The sequence below is a fragment of the Delphinapterus leucas genome, chromosome 8 (genome assembly GCF_059928025.1).
Source record: "Delphinapterus leucas isolate spDelLeu-1000000601 "Yukka" chromosome 8, BTC_Dleu_Yukka2, whole genome shotgun sequence".
Taxonomy (NCBI): Eukaryota; Metazoa; Chordata; class Mammalia; order Artiodactyla; family Monodontidae; genus Delphinapterus; species Delphinapterus leucas.
This window is the reverse complement of record NC_143136.1, coordinates 18989107-19003214: the sequence shown is the minus strand read 5'-3', so window position 1 is coordinate 19003214 and position 14108 is coordinate 18989107. Positions and strand designations below refer to the sequence as shown.

At 41.3% G+C, this 14108-nt stretch overlaps 1 protein-coding gene across 1 annotated transcript in view; it reads right to left on the bottom strand.

Moving 5' to 3' along the window:
- Window positions 1-10132, bottom strand: part of CFAP65 (cilia and flagella associated protein 65) — a 39414-nt gene extending 29282 nt beyond the window's left edge. The window contains 3 exon segments of the mRNA XM_089916355.1: window positions 7906-8090; window positions 9975-10090; window positions 10093-10132. Of these exon segments, the coding sequence (XP_089772481.1) occupies window positions 7906-8090; window positions 9975-10090; window positions 10093-10132 (341 nt within the window).
- Between the last annotated feature and the right edge of the window lie 3976 nt (window positions 10133-14108).

Below are 14108 nucleotides of genomic sequence, written 5' to 3'. Positions count from 1 at the left end.
GCAGTAAGGAAAGACAAAGAAAGAAAGGAGATAGGGTTGGAAAGGAAGGAAAAATGCCATTTTCATATAAGATATGAATGTGTATGTGGAAAAAAGAATTAACAAATACATTATTATAGTTAACGAGAGAACTTACCAAGGTTTCTGGGCACAAGATTATGCACAAAACATCCATATTTTTTAAAAATGACTTTCTATAAAGCCAGGAACAAGCAGAAAATGAAACAACTTTAAAAGAGATCATACTCAGCATCATCAAAAATATAAAACACTTAGGGATAAATCTAACTAAAGATGTGTAAGATATCTACAGAGAAAAATCTATATTTTATTGAGAGACATGAAAGAAGACCTAAAGAAATATAAAGATAAACCATGAGTCATGAAAGATAAAAACTGTCATGAAAGACTCAGTTTGGAATGACATCAAGTCTCCCCAAATTAACCTATAGTTTCAAATAAATCCCAATCAAAATCTCAAAAAGTAGTTTATGTGTGTGTGATAAGCTGATTTGAAGACATATATGAAAGTTCAACAGCCCAAGGATAGCCAAGACAATCCTGAATAAGAATGAAGTTGGAAGACTTACACTACAAGATATTCAAGATTTATTATAAGCTCTAATAATTAATTCAGGATGATATTTATTGGCCCAGGGAAAGACAAATAGAGCAAGGGAACAAAACAGAGTTCAGAAATGGATCCATACATATATGGACACGATATACATCAGTGGTGAGGGAGATCATCAGGGAAGGTATGAACTTTTCAGTGAATGGTGTTGGGACAATTGGACATTTGGTTGAGGAAAAAAAATGTCATTGGATCGCTGCTTGAAACCATTCACAAAAATCAATTCCATATAGATAAAAGACAAATATTAAAGGCAAAATTATAGTCTTTAGAAGATACTATAAGAGAATATCTTCATGACCTAGGTAAGGGTAGAGAAAAACTTCTTAAACAAGATACAAAAAAGCGTCAACCATAAAAGAAAAATATTGGTACATTTGATTCCTTTGAAATTAAGAAATTCTTTTCTTCAAAAGACATGATAGAGTAAAAGACAAGTCACAAAGTGGGAGAAGATATTCACAACACAGAACTGACAAAGGATTAGTATCCTCAACAAGAATTTCTATTTAAAAAAGACATTATAAGGGCAGACAGCAGAAGCAAGAAGAACTACAATCCTGCAGCCTGTGGAACAAAAACCATATTCACAGAAAGATAGACAAGATGAAAAGGCAGAGAGCTATGAACCAGATGAAGGAACAAAATAAAACCCCAGAAAAACAACTAAATGAAGTGGAGATAGGCAACCTTCCAGAAAAAGAATTCAGAATAATGATAGTGAAGATGATCCAGGACCTCGGAAAAAGAATGGAGACAAAGATCAAGAAGATGCAAGAAATGTTTATCAAAGACCTAGAAGAATTACAGAACAAACAAACAGAGATGAACAATACAATAACTGAAATGAAAACTACACTAGAAGGAAACAATAGCAGAATAACTGAGGCAGAAGAATGGATAAGTGACCTGGATGACAGAATGGTGGGATTCACTGCTGCAGAACGGAATAAAGAAACAAGAATGAAAAGAAATGAAGACAGCCTGAGACCTGTGGGACAACATTAAACGCAACAACATTTGCATTATAGGAGTCCCAGAAGGAGAAGAGAGAGAGAAAGGACCCGAGAAAATATTTGAAGAGATTATAGTCGAAAACTTTCCTAACATGGGAAAAGAAATAGCCACCCGAGTCCAGGAAGTGCAGAGAGTCCCATACAGGTTAAACCCAAGGAGAAACACTCTGAGACACATAGTAATCAAACTGGCAAAAATTAAAGACAAAGAAAAAGTATTGAAAGCAGCAAGGGCAAACGACAAATAACATACAAGGGAACTCCCATAAGGTTAACAGCTGATTTCTCAGCAGAAACTCTGCAAGCCAGAAGGGAGTGGCACGATATACTTAAAGTGATGAAAGGGAAGAACCTACAACCAAGATTACTCTAGCCAGCAAGGATCTCATCCAGATTTGATGGAGAAATCAAAAGCTTTACAGACAAGCAAAAGCTAAGAGAATTCAGCACCACCAAACCAGCTCTACAACAAATGCTAAAGGAACTTCTCTAACTGGGAAACACAAGAGAAGAAAAGAACCTAAAAAAAAAAACCAACCCAAAACAATTAAGAAAATGGTCATAGGAACATACATATTGATAATTACCGTAAACGTGAATGGATTAAATGCTCCAACCAAAAGACACAGGCTTGCTGAATGGATACAAATAAAAGACCCGTATATATGCTGTCTACAAGAGACCCACTTCAGACCTAGGGACACATACAGACTGAAAGTGAGGGGACGGAAAAAGATATTCCATGAAAATGGAAATCAAAAGAGAGCTGGAGTAGCAATACTCATATCAGATAAAATAGACTTTAAAATAAAGAATGTTTCAAGAGACAAGGAAGGACACTACATAATGATCAAGGGATCAATCCAAGAAGAAGATATAACAATTATAAATATATATGCACCCAACATAGGAGCATCTCAATACATAAGGCAACTGCTAACAGCTATAAAAGAGGAAATCGACGGTAATACAATAATAGTGGGGGACTTTAACACCTCACTTACACCAATGGACAGATCAACCAAAATGAAAATAAATAAGGAAACAGAAGCTTTAAATGACACAATAGACCAGATAGATTTAACTGATATTTATAGGACATTCCATCGAAAAACAGCAGATTACACTTTCTTCTCAAGTGCGCACGGAATATTCTCTAGGATAAATCACATCTTGGGTCACAAAACAAGCCTCAGTAAATTTAAGAAAATTGAAATCGTATCAAGTATCTTTTCTGACCACAACGCTATGAGATTAGAAATCAATTACAGGGAAAAAAATGTAAAAAACACAAACATATGGAGGCTAAACAATACGTTATTAAATAACCAAGAGATCACTGAAGAAATCAAAGAGGAAATCAAAAAATACCTAGAGACAAATGACAATGAAAACACAATGATCCAAAACCTATGGGATGCGGCAAAAGCAGTTCTAAGAGGGAAGTTTACAGCTATACAAGCTTACCTCAAGAACCAACAAAAATCTCAAATAAACAATCTAATCTTACACCTAAAGGAACTAGAGAAAGAAGAATAAACAAAACCCAAAGTTAGCGGAAGGAAAGAAATCATAAAGATCAGAGCAGAAATAAATGAAATAGAAACAAAGAAAACAATAGCCAAGATCAATAAAACTAAAAGCTGGTTCTTTGAGAAGATAAACAAAGTTGATAAAACATTAGCCAGATTCATCAAGAAAAAGAGGGAGAGGACTCAAATCAATAAAATTAGGAATGAAAACGGAGAAGTTACAACAGACACCGCAGAAATATAAAGCATCCTAAGAGACCACAGCAACCAACTCTATGCCAATAAAATGGACAACATGGAAGAAATAGACAAATTCTTAGAAAGTTATAACCTTCCAAGACTGAACCAAGAAGAAATAGAAAATATGAACAGACCAATCACAAGTAATGAAATTGAAACTGTGATTAAAAATCTTGCAACAAACAAAAGTCCAGGACCAGATGCCTTCACAGGTGAATTCTATCAAACATTTAGAGAAGAGATAACACCCATCCTTCTCAAACTCTTCCAAAAAATTGCAGAGGAAGGAACACTCCCAAACACATTCTATGAGGCCACCATCACCCTGATACCAAAATCAGACAAAGATACTACCAAGAAAGAAAATTACAGAGCAATATCACCAATAAATATAGATGAAAAAATCCTCAACAAAATACTAGCAAACAGAATCCAACAACACTTTAAAAGGATCGTACACCATGATCAAGTGGGATTTATCCCAGGGATGCAAGGATTCTTCAATATATGCAAATCAATCAATGTGATACACCATATTAACAAATTGAAGAAGAAAAACCATATGATCATCTCAATAGATGCAGAAAAAGCTTTTGACAAAATTCAACACCCATTTATGATAAAAACTCTCCAGAAAGTGGGCATAGAGGGAACCTACCTCAACATAATAAACGTCATAAATGACAAACCCACAGCAAACATCATTCTCAATGGTGAAAAACTGAAAGCATTTCCTCTAAGATCAGGAACAAGACAAGGATGTCCACTCTCACCACTATTACTCAACATAGTCTTGGAAGTCCTAGCCACAGCAATCAGAGAAGAAAAAGAAATAAAATGAATACAAATTGGAAAAGAAAAAGTAGAACTGTCACTGTTTGCAGGTGACATGATATTGTACATAGAGAATCCTAAAGATGCCACCAGAAAACTACTAGAGCTAATCAATGAATTTGGTAAAGTTGCAGGATACAAAATTAATGCACAGAAATATCTTGCATTCCTATATACTAATGATGAAAAAATCTGAAAGAGAAATTAAGGAAACACTCCTATTTATCACTGCAACAAAAAGAATAAAATACCTAGGAATAAACCTACCTAGGGAAGCAAAAGACCTGTATGCAGAAAAGTATAAGACACTGATGAAAGAAATTAAAGACGATACCAACAGATGGAGAGATATACCATGTTCTTGGATTGGAAGAATCAATATTGTGAAAATGACTATACTACCCAAAGCAATCTACAGATTCAATGCAATCCCTATCAAATTACCAATGGCATCTTTTATGGAACTAGAACAAAAAAAAATCTTAAAATTTGTATGGAGACACAAAAGACCCCAAATAGCAAAAGCAGTCTTGAGGGAAAAAAACAGAGCTGGAGGAATTAGACTCCCTGACTTCAGACTATACTACAAAGCTAGAGTAATCAAGAAAATATGGTACTGGCACAAAAACAAAAACATAGATCAAAGGAACAAGATAAAAAGCCCAGAGATAAACCCACGCACCTATGGTCAACTAATCTATGACAAAGGAGGCAAGGATATACAATGGAGAAAAGACAGTCTCTTTAATAAGTGGTGCTGGGAAAACTGGAGAGTTACATGTAAAAGAATGAAATTAGAATACTCCGTAACACCATACACAAAAATAAACTCAAAATGGATTAGAGACCTAAATGTAAGACTGGACACTATAAAACTCTTAGAGGAAAACATAGGAAGAACACTCTTTGACATAAATCACAGCAACATCTTTTTTGATCCACATCCTAGAGTAATGGAAATAAAAACAAAAATAAACAAATGGGACCTAATGAAACTTAAAAGCTTTTGCACAGCAAAGGAAACCATAAACAAGACGAAAAGACAACCCTCAGAATGGGAGAAAATATTTGCAAACGAATCAACAGACAAACGATTAATCTCCAAAATATATAAACAGCTCATGCAGCTCAATATTAAAAAAACAAACAACCCAATCCAAAGAAGACATACAGATGGCCAAGATGCACATGAAAAGCTGCTCAACATCACTAATTATTAGAGAAATGCAAATCAAAACTACAATGAGGTATCACCTCACGCCAGTTACAATGGGCATCATCAGAAAATCTACAAACAACAAATGCTGGAGAGGGTGTGGAGAAAAGGGAACCCTCTTGCACTGTTGGTGGGAATGTAAATTGATACAGCCACTATGGAGGACAGTATGGAGGTTCCTTAAAAAACTACAAATAGAACTACCATACGACCCAGCAATCCCACTACTGGGCATATACCCTGAGAAAACCATAAATCAAAAAGAGTCATGTACCAAAATGTTCATTGCAGCTCTGTTTACAATAGCCAGGACATGGAAGCAACCTAAGTGTCCATCAACAGATGAATGGATAAAGAAGATGTGGCACATATATACAATGGAATATTACTCAGCCATAAAAAGGAACGAAATTGGGTCATTTGTTGAGACGTGGATGGATCTAGAGACTGTCATACAGAGTGAAGTAAGTCAGAAAGAGAAAAACAAATATCGTATATTAACGCATGTATGTGGAACCTAGAAAAATGGTACAGATGAACCGGTTTGCAGGGCAGAAGTTGAGACACAGACGTAGAGAACAAACGTATGGACACCAAGGGTTGGGAAAGCCGCAGCGGGGGGGGGATTGTGGTGTGCTGAATTGGGCGATTGGGATTGACATGTATACACTGATGTGTATAAAATTGATGACTAATAAGAACCTGCTGTATAAAAAAATAAATAAAATTAAATTTAAAAAAAAGGAAAAGACAATCTAGCACAGCAAAGGAAACCATAAAGAAAATGAAAAAACAACCCACAGAATGGGAGAAAATATTTGCAAATGAACTGACCGACAAGGGATTAATCTCCCAAATATACAAAAGGCTCATGCGGCTCAATATTGAAAAAGCAAACATCCAATCAAAAAATGGGCAGAAGATCTAAAAAGACATTTCTCCAAGGAAGACATACAGATGGCCAAGAGGCACATGAAAAGATGCTCAACATCACTAATTATTAGAGAAATGCAAATCAAAACTACAGTGAGGTATCACCTCACACCAGTCAGAATGGCCATCATCAAAAAATCTGCAAACAATACATGCTGGGGAGGGTGCGGAGAAAAGGGAACCTTCCTATACTGTTGGTGGGAATGTAAACTGATACAACCATTATGGAGAACAGTATGGAGTTTCCTTAAAAAACTAAAAATAGAGCTGCCGTATGATCAAGCAATCTCACTCTTGTGCATATATCCGGAGAAAACCATAATGCGAAAAGATACATACACCCCAATGTTCATTGCAGCACTATTTACAATAGCCAGGACATGGAAGCAACCTAAATGTCCATTGACAGAGAAATGGATAAAGAAGATGTGGTACACATATATACAATGGAATATTACTCAGCCATAAAAAAGAATGAAATAACGCCATTTGCAGCAACATGGATGGACCTAGAGAATATAATGCTTAGTGAAATAAGTCAGACAGAGAAAGACAAATTCTTTATGATATCACTTATATGTGCAATCTAAAAAATAAAACAAATGAATGTATATAGCAAAACAGAAACAAACTCACAGATATAGAAAACAAACCAGTGGTTACCAGTGGGGAGAGGGAAGTGGGGAGGGGCAAGATAGGGACATGGGAGACATATACAGTCCCAAACTGGAAACAACCCAAACGTCCCTTAACAGAAGAATGGGTGAATATGGAGAAGCATACATTGGACTATTATACTGTGATGAAAAAGGATGAACTATATCTGCATGTGGATGAGTCTTACGAACATAACTGAGCAAAATAAAAGTGTAACGGGGCCTTCCCTGGTGGCGCAGTGGTTGAGAGTCCGCCTGCCGATGCAGGGGATACGGGTTCGTGCCCCAGTCCGGGAAGATCCCACATGCCGCGGAGCAGCTGGGCCCATGAGCCATGGCTGCTAAGCCTGTGCGTCCGGAGCCTGTGCTCCGCAATGGGAGAGGCCACAACAGTGAGAGGCCCGTGTACCGCAAAAAAAAAAAAAAAAAATGTGTAACAAAATATACCATGTTATCCCACTTATATAAAGTTCATAAGAAGGAAAAATTAAACTATAACATTTAGGGATACAAACATAAGTGGTAAAACCTTTTGAGAAAAACAAGAAAATCATTATCATGAAAGACAAGGTATTGGTTGCCTTTATGGGTAGGGAAGGTGTTCCAATGCGGGGGACACATAGTGGGAGAAGGTGAGCTTCAGACACTGTTAGTATTCCATTATTTAATCTGGTCACAATTATTCAACAATTATTCAAATTGTACTCTCAACAATTATTCAAGCTGTACATATTTTATATACTCTTCTGGTTTTATATGACATTTTAAAGTGTGTTTTTTAAGAGTGGCTGCTTTGGGGGCTTGAAGGCTCAGGGGCTTAGTCTCTGATCGCTCATACTGGTACCTGTACTTTATCTTCTGGATTTTCAAGGATAGATTTTTCAGAACTAGGTTCTTGGTGATCTCCTTCCCCAACTCCCAGCGTTTCCACTGAAGCTCCTCAGCCACCTCAATGCCCCAGATGACCCTCTTCTTCACTTTGTCCTGCTTCTTTGGGAAGCACTTCTGAGTATCCATGGAACTGGCAGGCTGTCTGGTCGGCAGGGAGAAAGGGGAGAAGCAAGTGGGATAGGATTCAAAGACCCAGAGAATGGGCAAAGATCTCCCCACCTCCAGAAAGTAATGAATCACACCACTCTTCACCCCTGGGGGATGGTCTGGAGAGAGAAGGTGAGGGGCGGGTAGGCGAGTCAGATATTACCTCTTCTGAGGTCACTGGAATGGTTTTCCAACTAGATTCCCAGAGACCCTGCCCATGAAGCCTTCCCTGGCCACCGCACGGGCCATTCCACCTGGCACGCTCAGCAGCCTTAGCCTCCCTGTTGTGCTCCTCAGTGTGCCCTCAGATCCCGGCCTGTTCAGATGCTGCCTCCTCCTCCTCTGCCTGCCATCCTACCCCTTCGCCACAGAAGCCTCTCCTAGTTGGAGTGGTCTATCCCCGGCACTTTTCCAGAGCACAGGGATACACCGCCATTCCCTCTTCCAACCCTCACCTAGCTGGTAGAGCAGAAGAAAGAGCCAATTTGCCTGCGACCAACCCGCACCCCGTGCCTTGACTTCGAGACCACCCCCAGCACTTCTCCTAATGATGCTAGAGGTTCGCTACGCCAACGCTTCTTGTCTGCAATGGAAAATCCTTTCATAGGTGAATCCCTAGCCCCTATCTATCCGAGGAGGGAGGGAGATGGAAAAATCCCTGGGGTGGCAAGATGGCAGAAGGATGAAACAGGTGCCTCTTCCTACCAGTCATCGCTCTGAAAGTAAATTCACTGCCATTTAACTTTATCTTTGACCAAGTATTGTTTTTATGTCATTACATAACATAAGGATATATTTATCTATTCGACAGATATTTGTTGACTACCTATGATGCAATGGACATTGTATTAGGTGCCAGGACTATAAAAGTGAACAGGACTGGCAAATCCCTTCTTTCTTGGAACTATATCTCAGTTTATAGAGAGTGTCGGATGGCCTGATCTGCCCATGGAGGAAAGGTGACTTGGGTGAGCAAGGATCATTTATTATAAATATCAATTGGTGCATCAGTTAGGGTCCAACCAGGAAAACAGAAGCCACTCCGGGTGTTTAAAATAAGGAATTTAATGCACAACCAGGGGACAGTGAAGTAACCCCAAAGTTAACAACATCAAGAAGCTGCCACCACACGTAGGTTAGGGGAAGTGGTGGGGTTCTCAGAGCCCAGAGGCCTGTCTGGTGGGGACTGGAGTCACAGGGAGATGCAGCTGCTGATGCAGACACTGTCAAAAGCAGAGAGGGGAGAAGATAAATAGCCTGGCTTCTCCCTTCTTCCCAACTTCCAATCTCCTGCCAGCTCAGAGCAGAGCGGGGAAGGGCAGTGAGTGAACCTGTGAGCAAACTGGGCCAGAATGGTACAGATGGAGGGGTGAGATGACCCTGGTCCACACAGAGGCAAATGCAACCACCATCACATCTAAGGAGACATGAGAATTCACAAATGATACAGACACATGCTGCACAAATGCAGTGAGACCCCGTAGTTACATCCCTAGACAAGCACCCCCCCTGCCCTGGTCCTGCGCTATCACAGAGAGAGACCCCCGAGAGCTGCGAGAAGTAAACAACATCCATCCACTGGACAAACACAAAGCCCTAGGGCTCAAGACCAGAAGAGCTTTTTGAAGGAAGAGAGAACTACTGGCTACTCTATCGCCCCCAGCTGGCATCTCTCCAGCGTTCTCCCCACTCCACCATCACGCTTACAGCTGCCACCACTCCAGTTAGCATAGGGCTCAATGTATGTAGGGTCTAGTACTGGAGTTTAGACAGGAGAGTGGGGTCGTCTCAGATTCCTACCCCCGCTGCCCTGCTGCCCATCTACCCTGCTTGGCCCTGCTCCACCCACTCCACCCGCCCCACACATGTCCTCACACAGGCACTAGCATTGCTGCTGCTGTAGGCACTCATGGCCACGCTGCTGCCAGTGATGGTGGGAAAGGCCACTGTGCTGGCACTCAGGCATGATCCGGAGTTCATGGTGTAGTCCCTGCTGTCCTCATGAGGAGGCTTAGGGCTGCCCCGATGAGCATCCGGTGCCTGGAACACAAGTCCAAGGGAAGCTCTCTGGCTAAGACAGGAGTTCCTGCCAGTTGGGAGCTGGGAAGAGACCAGAGGGGAGGCAGGAGGGGCATGAAAAAGAGGAGTCAATGAAGAAGACTCACCATAGCCATCATTTTCATAGAGGGGTGTCTGCTTCCTAGCTCTGGCAACAGGTGTGAAGTAGCACCGTGAGGAACAAGACTGAATGCAAGATCCAGGGCTTTGTCTGGGAGCCTAGGGACTCACCATTCAGGAAAGGCCATTTGGAAAAGGGCACTGGGGATGAGGCCCAGGCAGCCCTGCTCTCCAAGGCTGCACTTGGCATTTCTCAGCAAGCCCCCAGTGAGTGCTACTGAAGCATTTGCATTACCTTTACTTGGCTTTTACTCTCTACTTCTTTCCTCTGAACGTGGCTTTCCTCCTGTGGGAAAAGGAATGAGAGTCAAAGAAGAAGCAAATGAGACTGGAGAATTCTTGGGCTTCTGGGTTTCCTCTATTAGTACACGACATGTAGTCCAGGTTTAAAGGAAGCATTCACTAAACTAATGACTCAGTCCAAATATAAATGAATCAACCTCTAAAACAGAGGGATCCATCGATAGACTGCGGCTGGAAGTTATATGCAAATACATGCAAATGTTATAGACAAATTATATGCAAAATGTCATGGGTTTGGGCATGTGCTCTTTTCCAGGGAGAGTGTCCACAGCTTTCACCAAATGCTCAAAAGGGTGCTTGGCCCTGCTCTAGGGGACACAGAAGTGTCCCAAACTGGCTCTGGCTCCCTCTCAAATTCCCCTTCCTTTAGCAAGCTTCCTTCAGCACATATACCCAGGTATGGCTACTATATTGGACAGCATCAATGTAATCCTTTTTTGAACATGTATACCTTTTTAAGACTACTCAGTATCCTAGCCCATCTCTTTGAATAGCAATCTCAAAAGTAATAACAACTTCTAAGAACATTTACTAAGAACTTATCATGTGCCAAGCAGTGTTGTAAGTCCTTCACATATATTTTAATTCTTACAACAATTTATGATTAAATGGAATTGCCTTTTATTTGGCCTAAAATTATCTCTCTTCAAGTCTGGGGTTCAGCTCCCTTTTACAACATATTATGCTTTAGTAAACAATTTCATGATCGCCCTTTAGAAAGTTCCACGTTTCCATCAGACACTCTCCCGTCCCCTCCCCACTACCCATTCAGAACAAAAGATTCTGTTGATGCACTTTTTCCTAATTGGCAATATGTCCAAACCCTCTGGAGGGGATTATCTTACATTCACTCATTCATTCATTCACAAGGCATTTACTGAGTGCCTGCTATGTACCAGTGCTAGGCACAGGACAGGACAGGCAAGGCTCCTACGTTTGGTTGTGAAGTGAATGTTCAGATGGAATCAAAGAAATGCAAGCTGGGGAGATAGGGAGGAAGGTCCCATTACTTCTCTGCTATTGGATGGCTTTGTAGTACTTCCCCGGCTCATTAATGCCTGTTACCTTAGGGGATTCTACAGACAGCCCCTGCCTCAAGGCTCTGAAAAAATTTCCAATCAACACTTGTAGGAAAAATGAGAGACAGTGGGATAGAAAGCTGGTCCAGACCAGGTCTTAGGGCTTAGAAGTGAGCACTGGTCCTGGAGCAAGAAAAGCTGGGTTGAAGCATCTGCTCAGATTCGTTTAAGATGGGCAAGTTTCTCCATCTCCTTAAGCCTCAGCCTCCTTACCTGTAAAATGAGGGTTATCATATTTCACAAAATTGATGTGAAGCTTGAAAGAAATAGAGATGTGAAAAAGCCCTAGACAAACCTATGTTACTATAATGAACAATTACAACCTCCACACTACCACGTGCTACTCTTCCAAAAGATTCACACATCTGCAATCATTGTGAGGACACTGGGCAAGGGAGGTGTTGTTTTAAATATTTTTCTAATCTTGAGGATCTTAAAAAAATATCATCAGCTTCCTTTATTTGCCTAATTTCCAACCTAAAAATTCCTAAGATGACCAGTGTAAAAAGTGGCGGGTCGCCGAGTAGAGGGAGGAAGAAAGAGGTAAAAAGAAGGAATAAAATATACTTAGAGCTGTTCCACCATCGTCTAAGAGATCCCCAGGCTGATCTCGCCCAAGTCTTAGTCCCTCCGGGCTCTCTGAAGGACACCGAGGGGATCCCTGGTTACGACTTCCCAAAGGAGACCGTCTCCCAAGACAGATACCTTCCCTGGCCACTCGCGCGGCTCCCCTTGGTCGCTTGGACCAACGCTCAGAACTCACACCGCCGCCATGTTGTCGTCTCTATAGATACAGGACGCGCAGGACACGGCGTCTCCTGGTATCCCAGGGCAACGACGGCTACCCGAAGGAGTCAAGGATCAGAGAAGGCGAAAGCTCCGCCCAACTTTAACGCTCACCACCATTTTTTGTTCTCCGACTTTCCCTGTTAGCAGTAACTGTCTTCTACCAGTCGCAACACAGTTGTGACGTCTTCGCAATCCTAGCTTTAGTTGAAGACCAAATTCAGAGGAGGCTACTACAAGGACTTGTCACACCAGTGGGAGTTGGTTTCTGTTCTTTTCTGATACCCCTCGGTGACATAGGGTCAGAATTTCAACTGGAACTTTATTCTGTGATTGCAATTGTTAACTTAAAAGCAGCCGGTAGTTATTTCTTATTTGCATATTGCTTTTCAAATTAATTCCTTTTGCAGGTGGAAGAGAATGTGTTCTAGGCATTTTCTCCTAGCATTTCCTTCTGCCCAGCCAAAGCTAACTCTTGAAGGGATCTGAAGGTGAATGTATGAAGAAGGCATTATTACACATAATATGGATTTTTGGAAGCCCATTAGTTCATTTGTTTGTATGTCCTTTGGGAGGAAGAGTCTCATTTGGTGAAGACTTCTTAGGTGGGTGAAGCTGAAAATCTCAGAGTTCATTCATGGGCAATTAAAGATGTTTCACTACCCAGGACAGTGATGGAGGTGGGTGTTGGGGGAGAGAACTTAGAGACTCTAGGGGTTAACCCAGAAAACAAACTCTCATTCTGGGAAAGTTGGAGTATATCTGTGAAAGGTGAAAGATAGACTCAGATGACAGTGTTGCCTGAGTTGGCCTGGGAGATCACATGGCCAGAGGCTGGCTGGATTAGAGGGAAGGGTCAGACCAGGGGGCCCATTAAGTTATGCCAGCACAGTTAGGTCTGGAGTTTTCTTGGGATCAAGGAATGTGGAACTCAGTAAGCTTTTCACTGGTTTTAATGTTATTCTCAGAATAGGAAACCTGTACTTTGGACGTTACCACTTTTATTTTGTTTGTGGTTTCTATAATGATTTCTTTTTTGTTTTCCTCTAAGCTCTTTTTGAAATAGTCATCCTGACTCAGCTGGATCTTAGGAACAGGGAAAGGGACCTGTTTGTCCATTCTTAGGCCAAATAGGGAGCAGTGACTCTGGGGACAAGGCTTGGTGGTGGCCTCAGGAATCCCAGCAAGAAAACCCTAAGGGGGTTAGGGTTAGAAAAGCTTATTCTGTGGATTTCCCTGGTGGTCCAGTAGTTAAGACTCCATGCTCCCAATGCAGGGGGCCCAGGTTCGATCCCCGGTCAAGGAACTAGATCCCACATGCTGTAACTAAGAGCCTGCATGCCGCAACTAAAGATTCTGCACGCCACAACGAAGATCCTGAGTGGCACAAATAGGACCTGGTGCAGCCAAATAAATAAATAAAGATTTTAAAGAAAAAAAGCTTATTCTAGGAGCCACACATCCTTGTGCCTCTTCACTGAAGGAGTGTCCCTCCAGAGCTGGCCTGCTCAAACCTTGGTGGATTCTGGGCTTGAGACGGTGAGAAGGGATTCGTAGCTGGTCCTCTGTGGGCTCTACTTCTGCAAGTTTCTAGCTGCCTCCTGGGAGTTCTGCTGGTGAGTGACCTTGACTGGCATGGTGGACTCCCAGGGAGAGGCCCAAG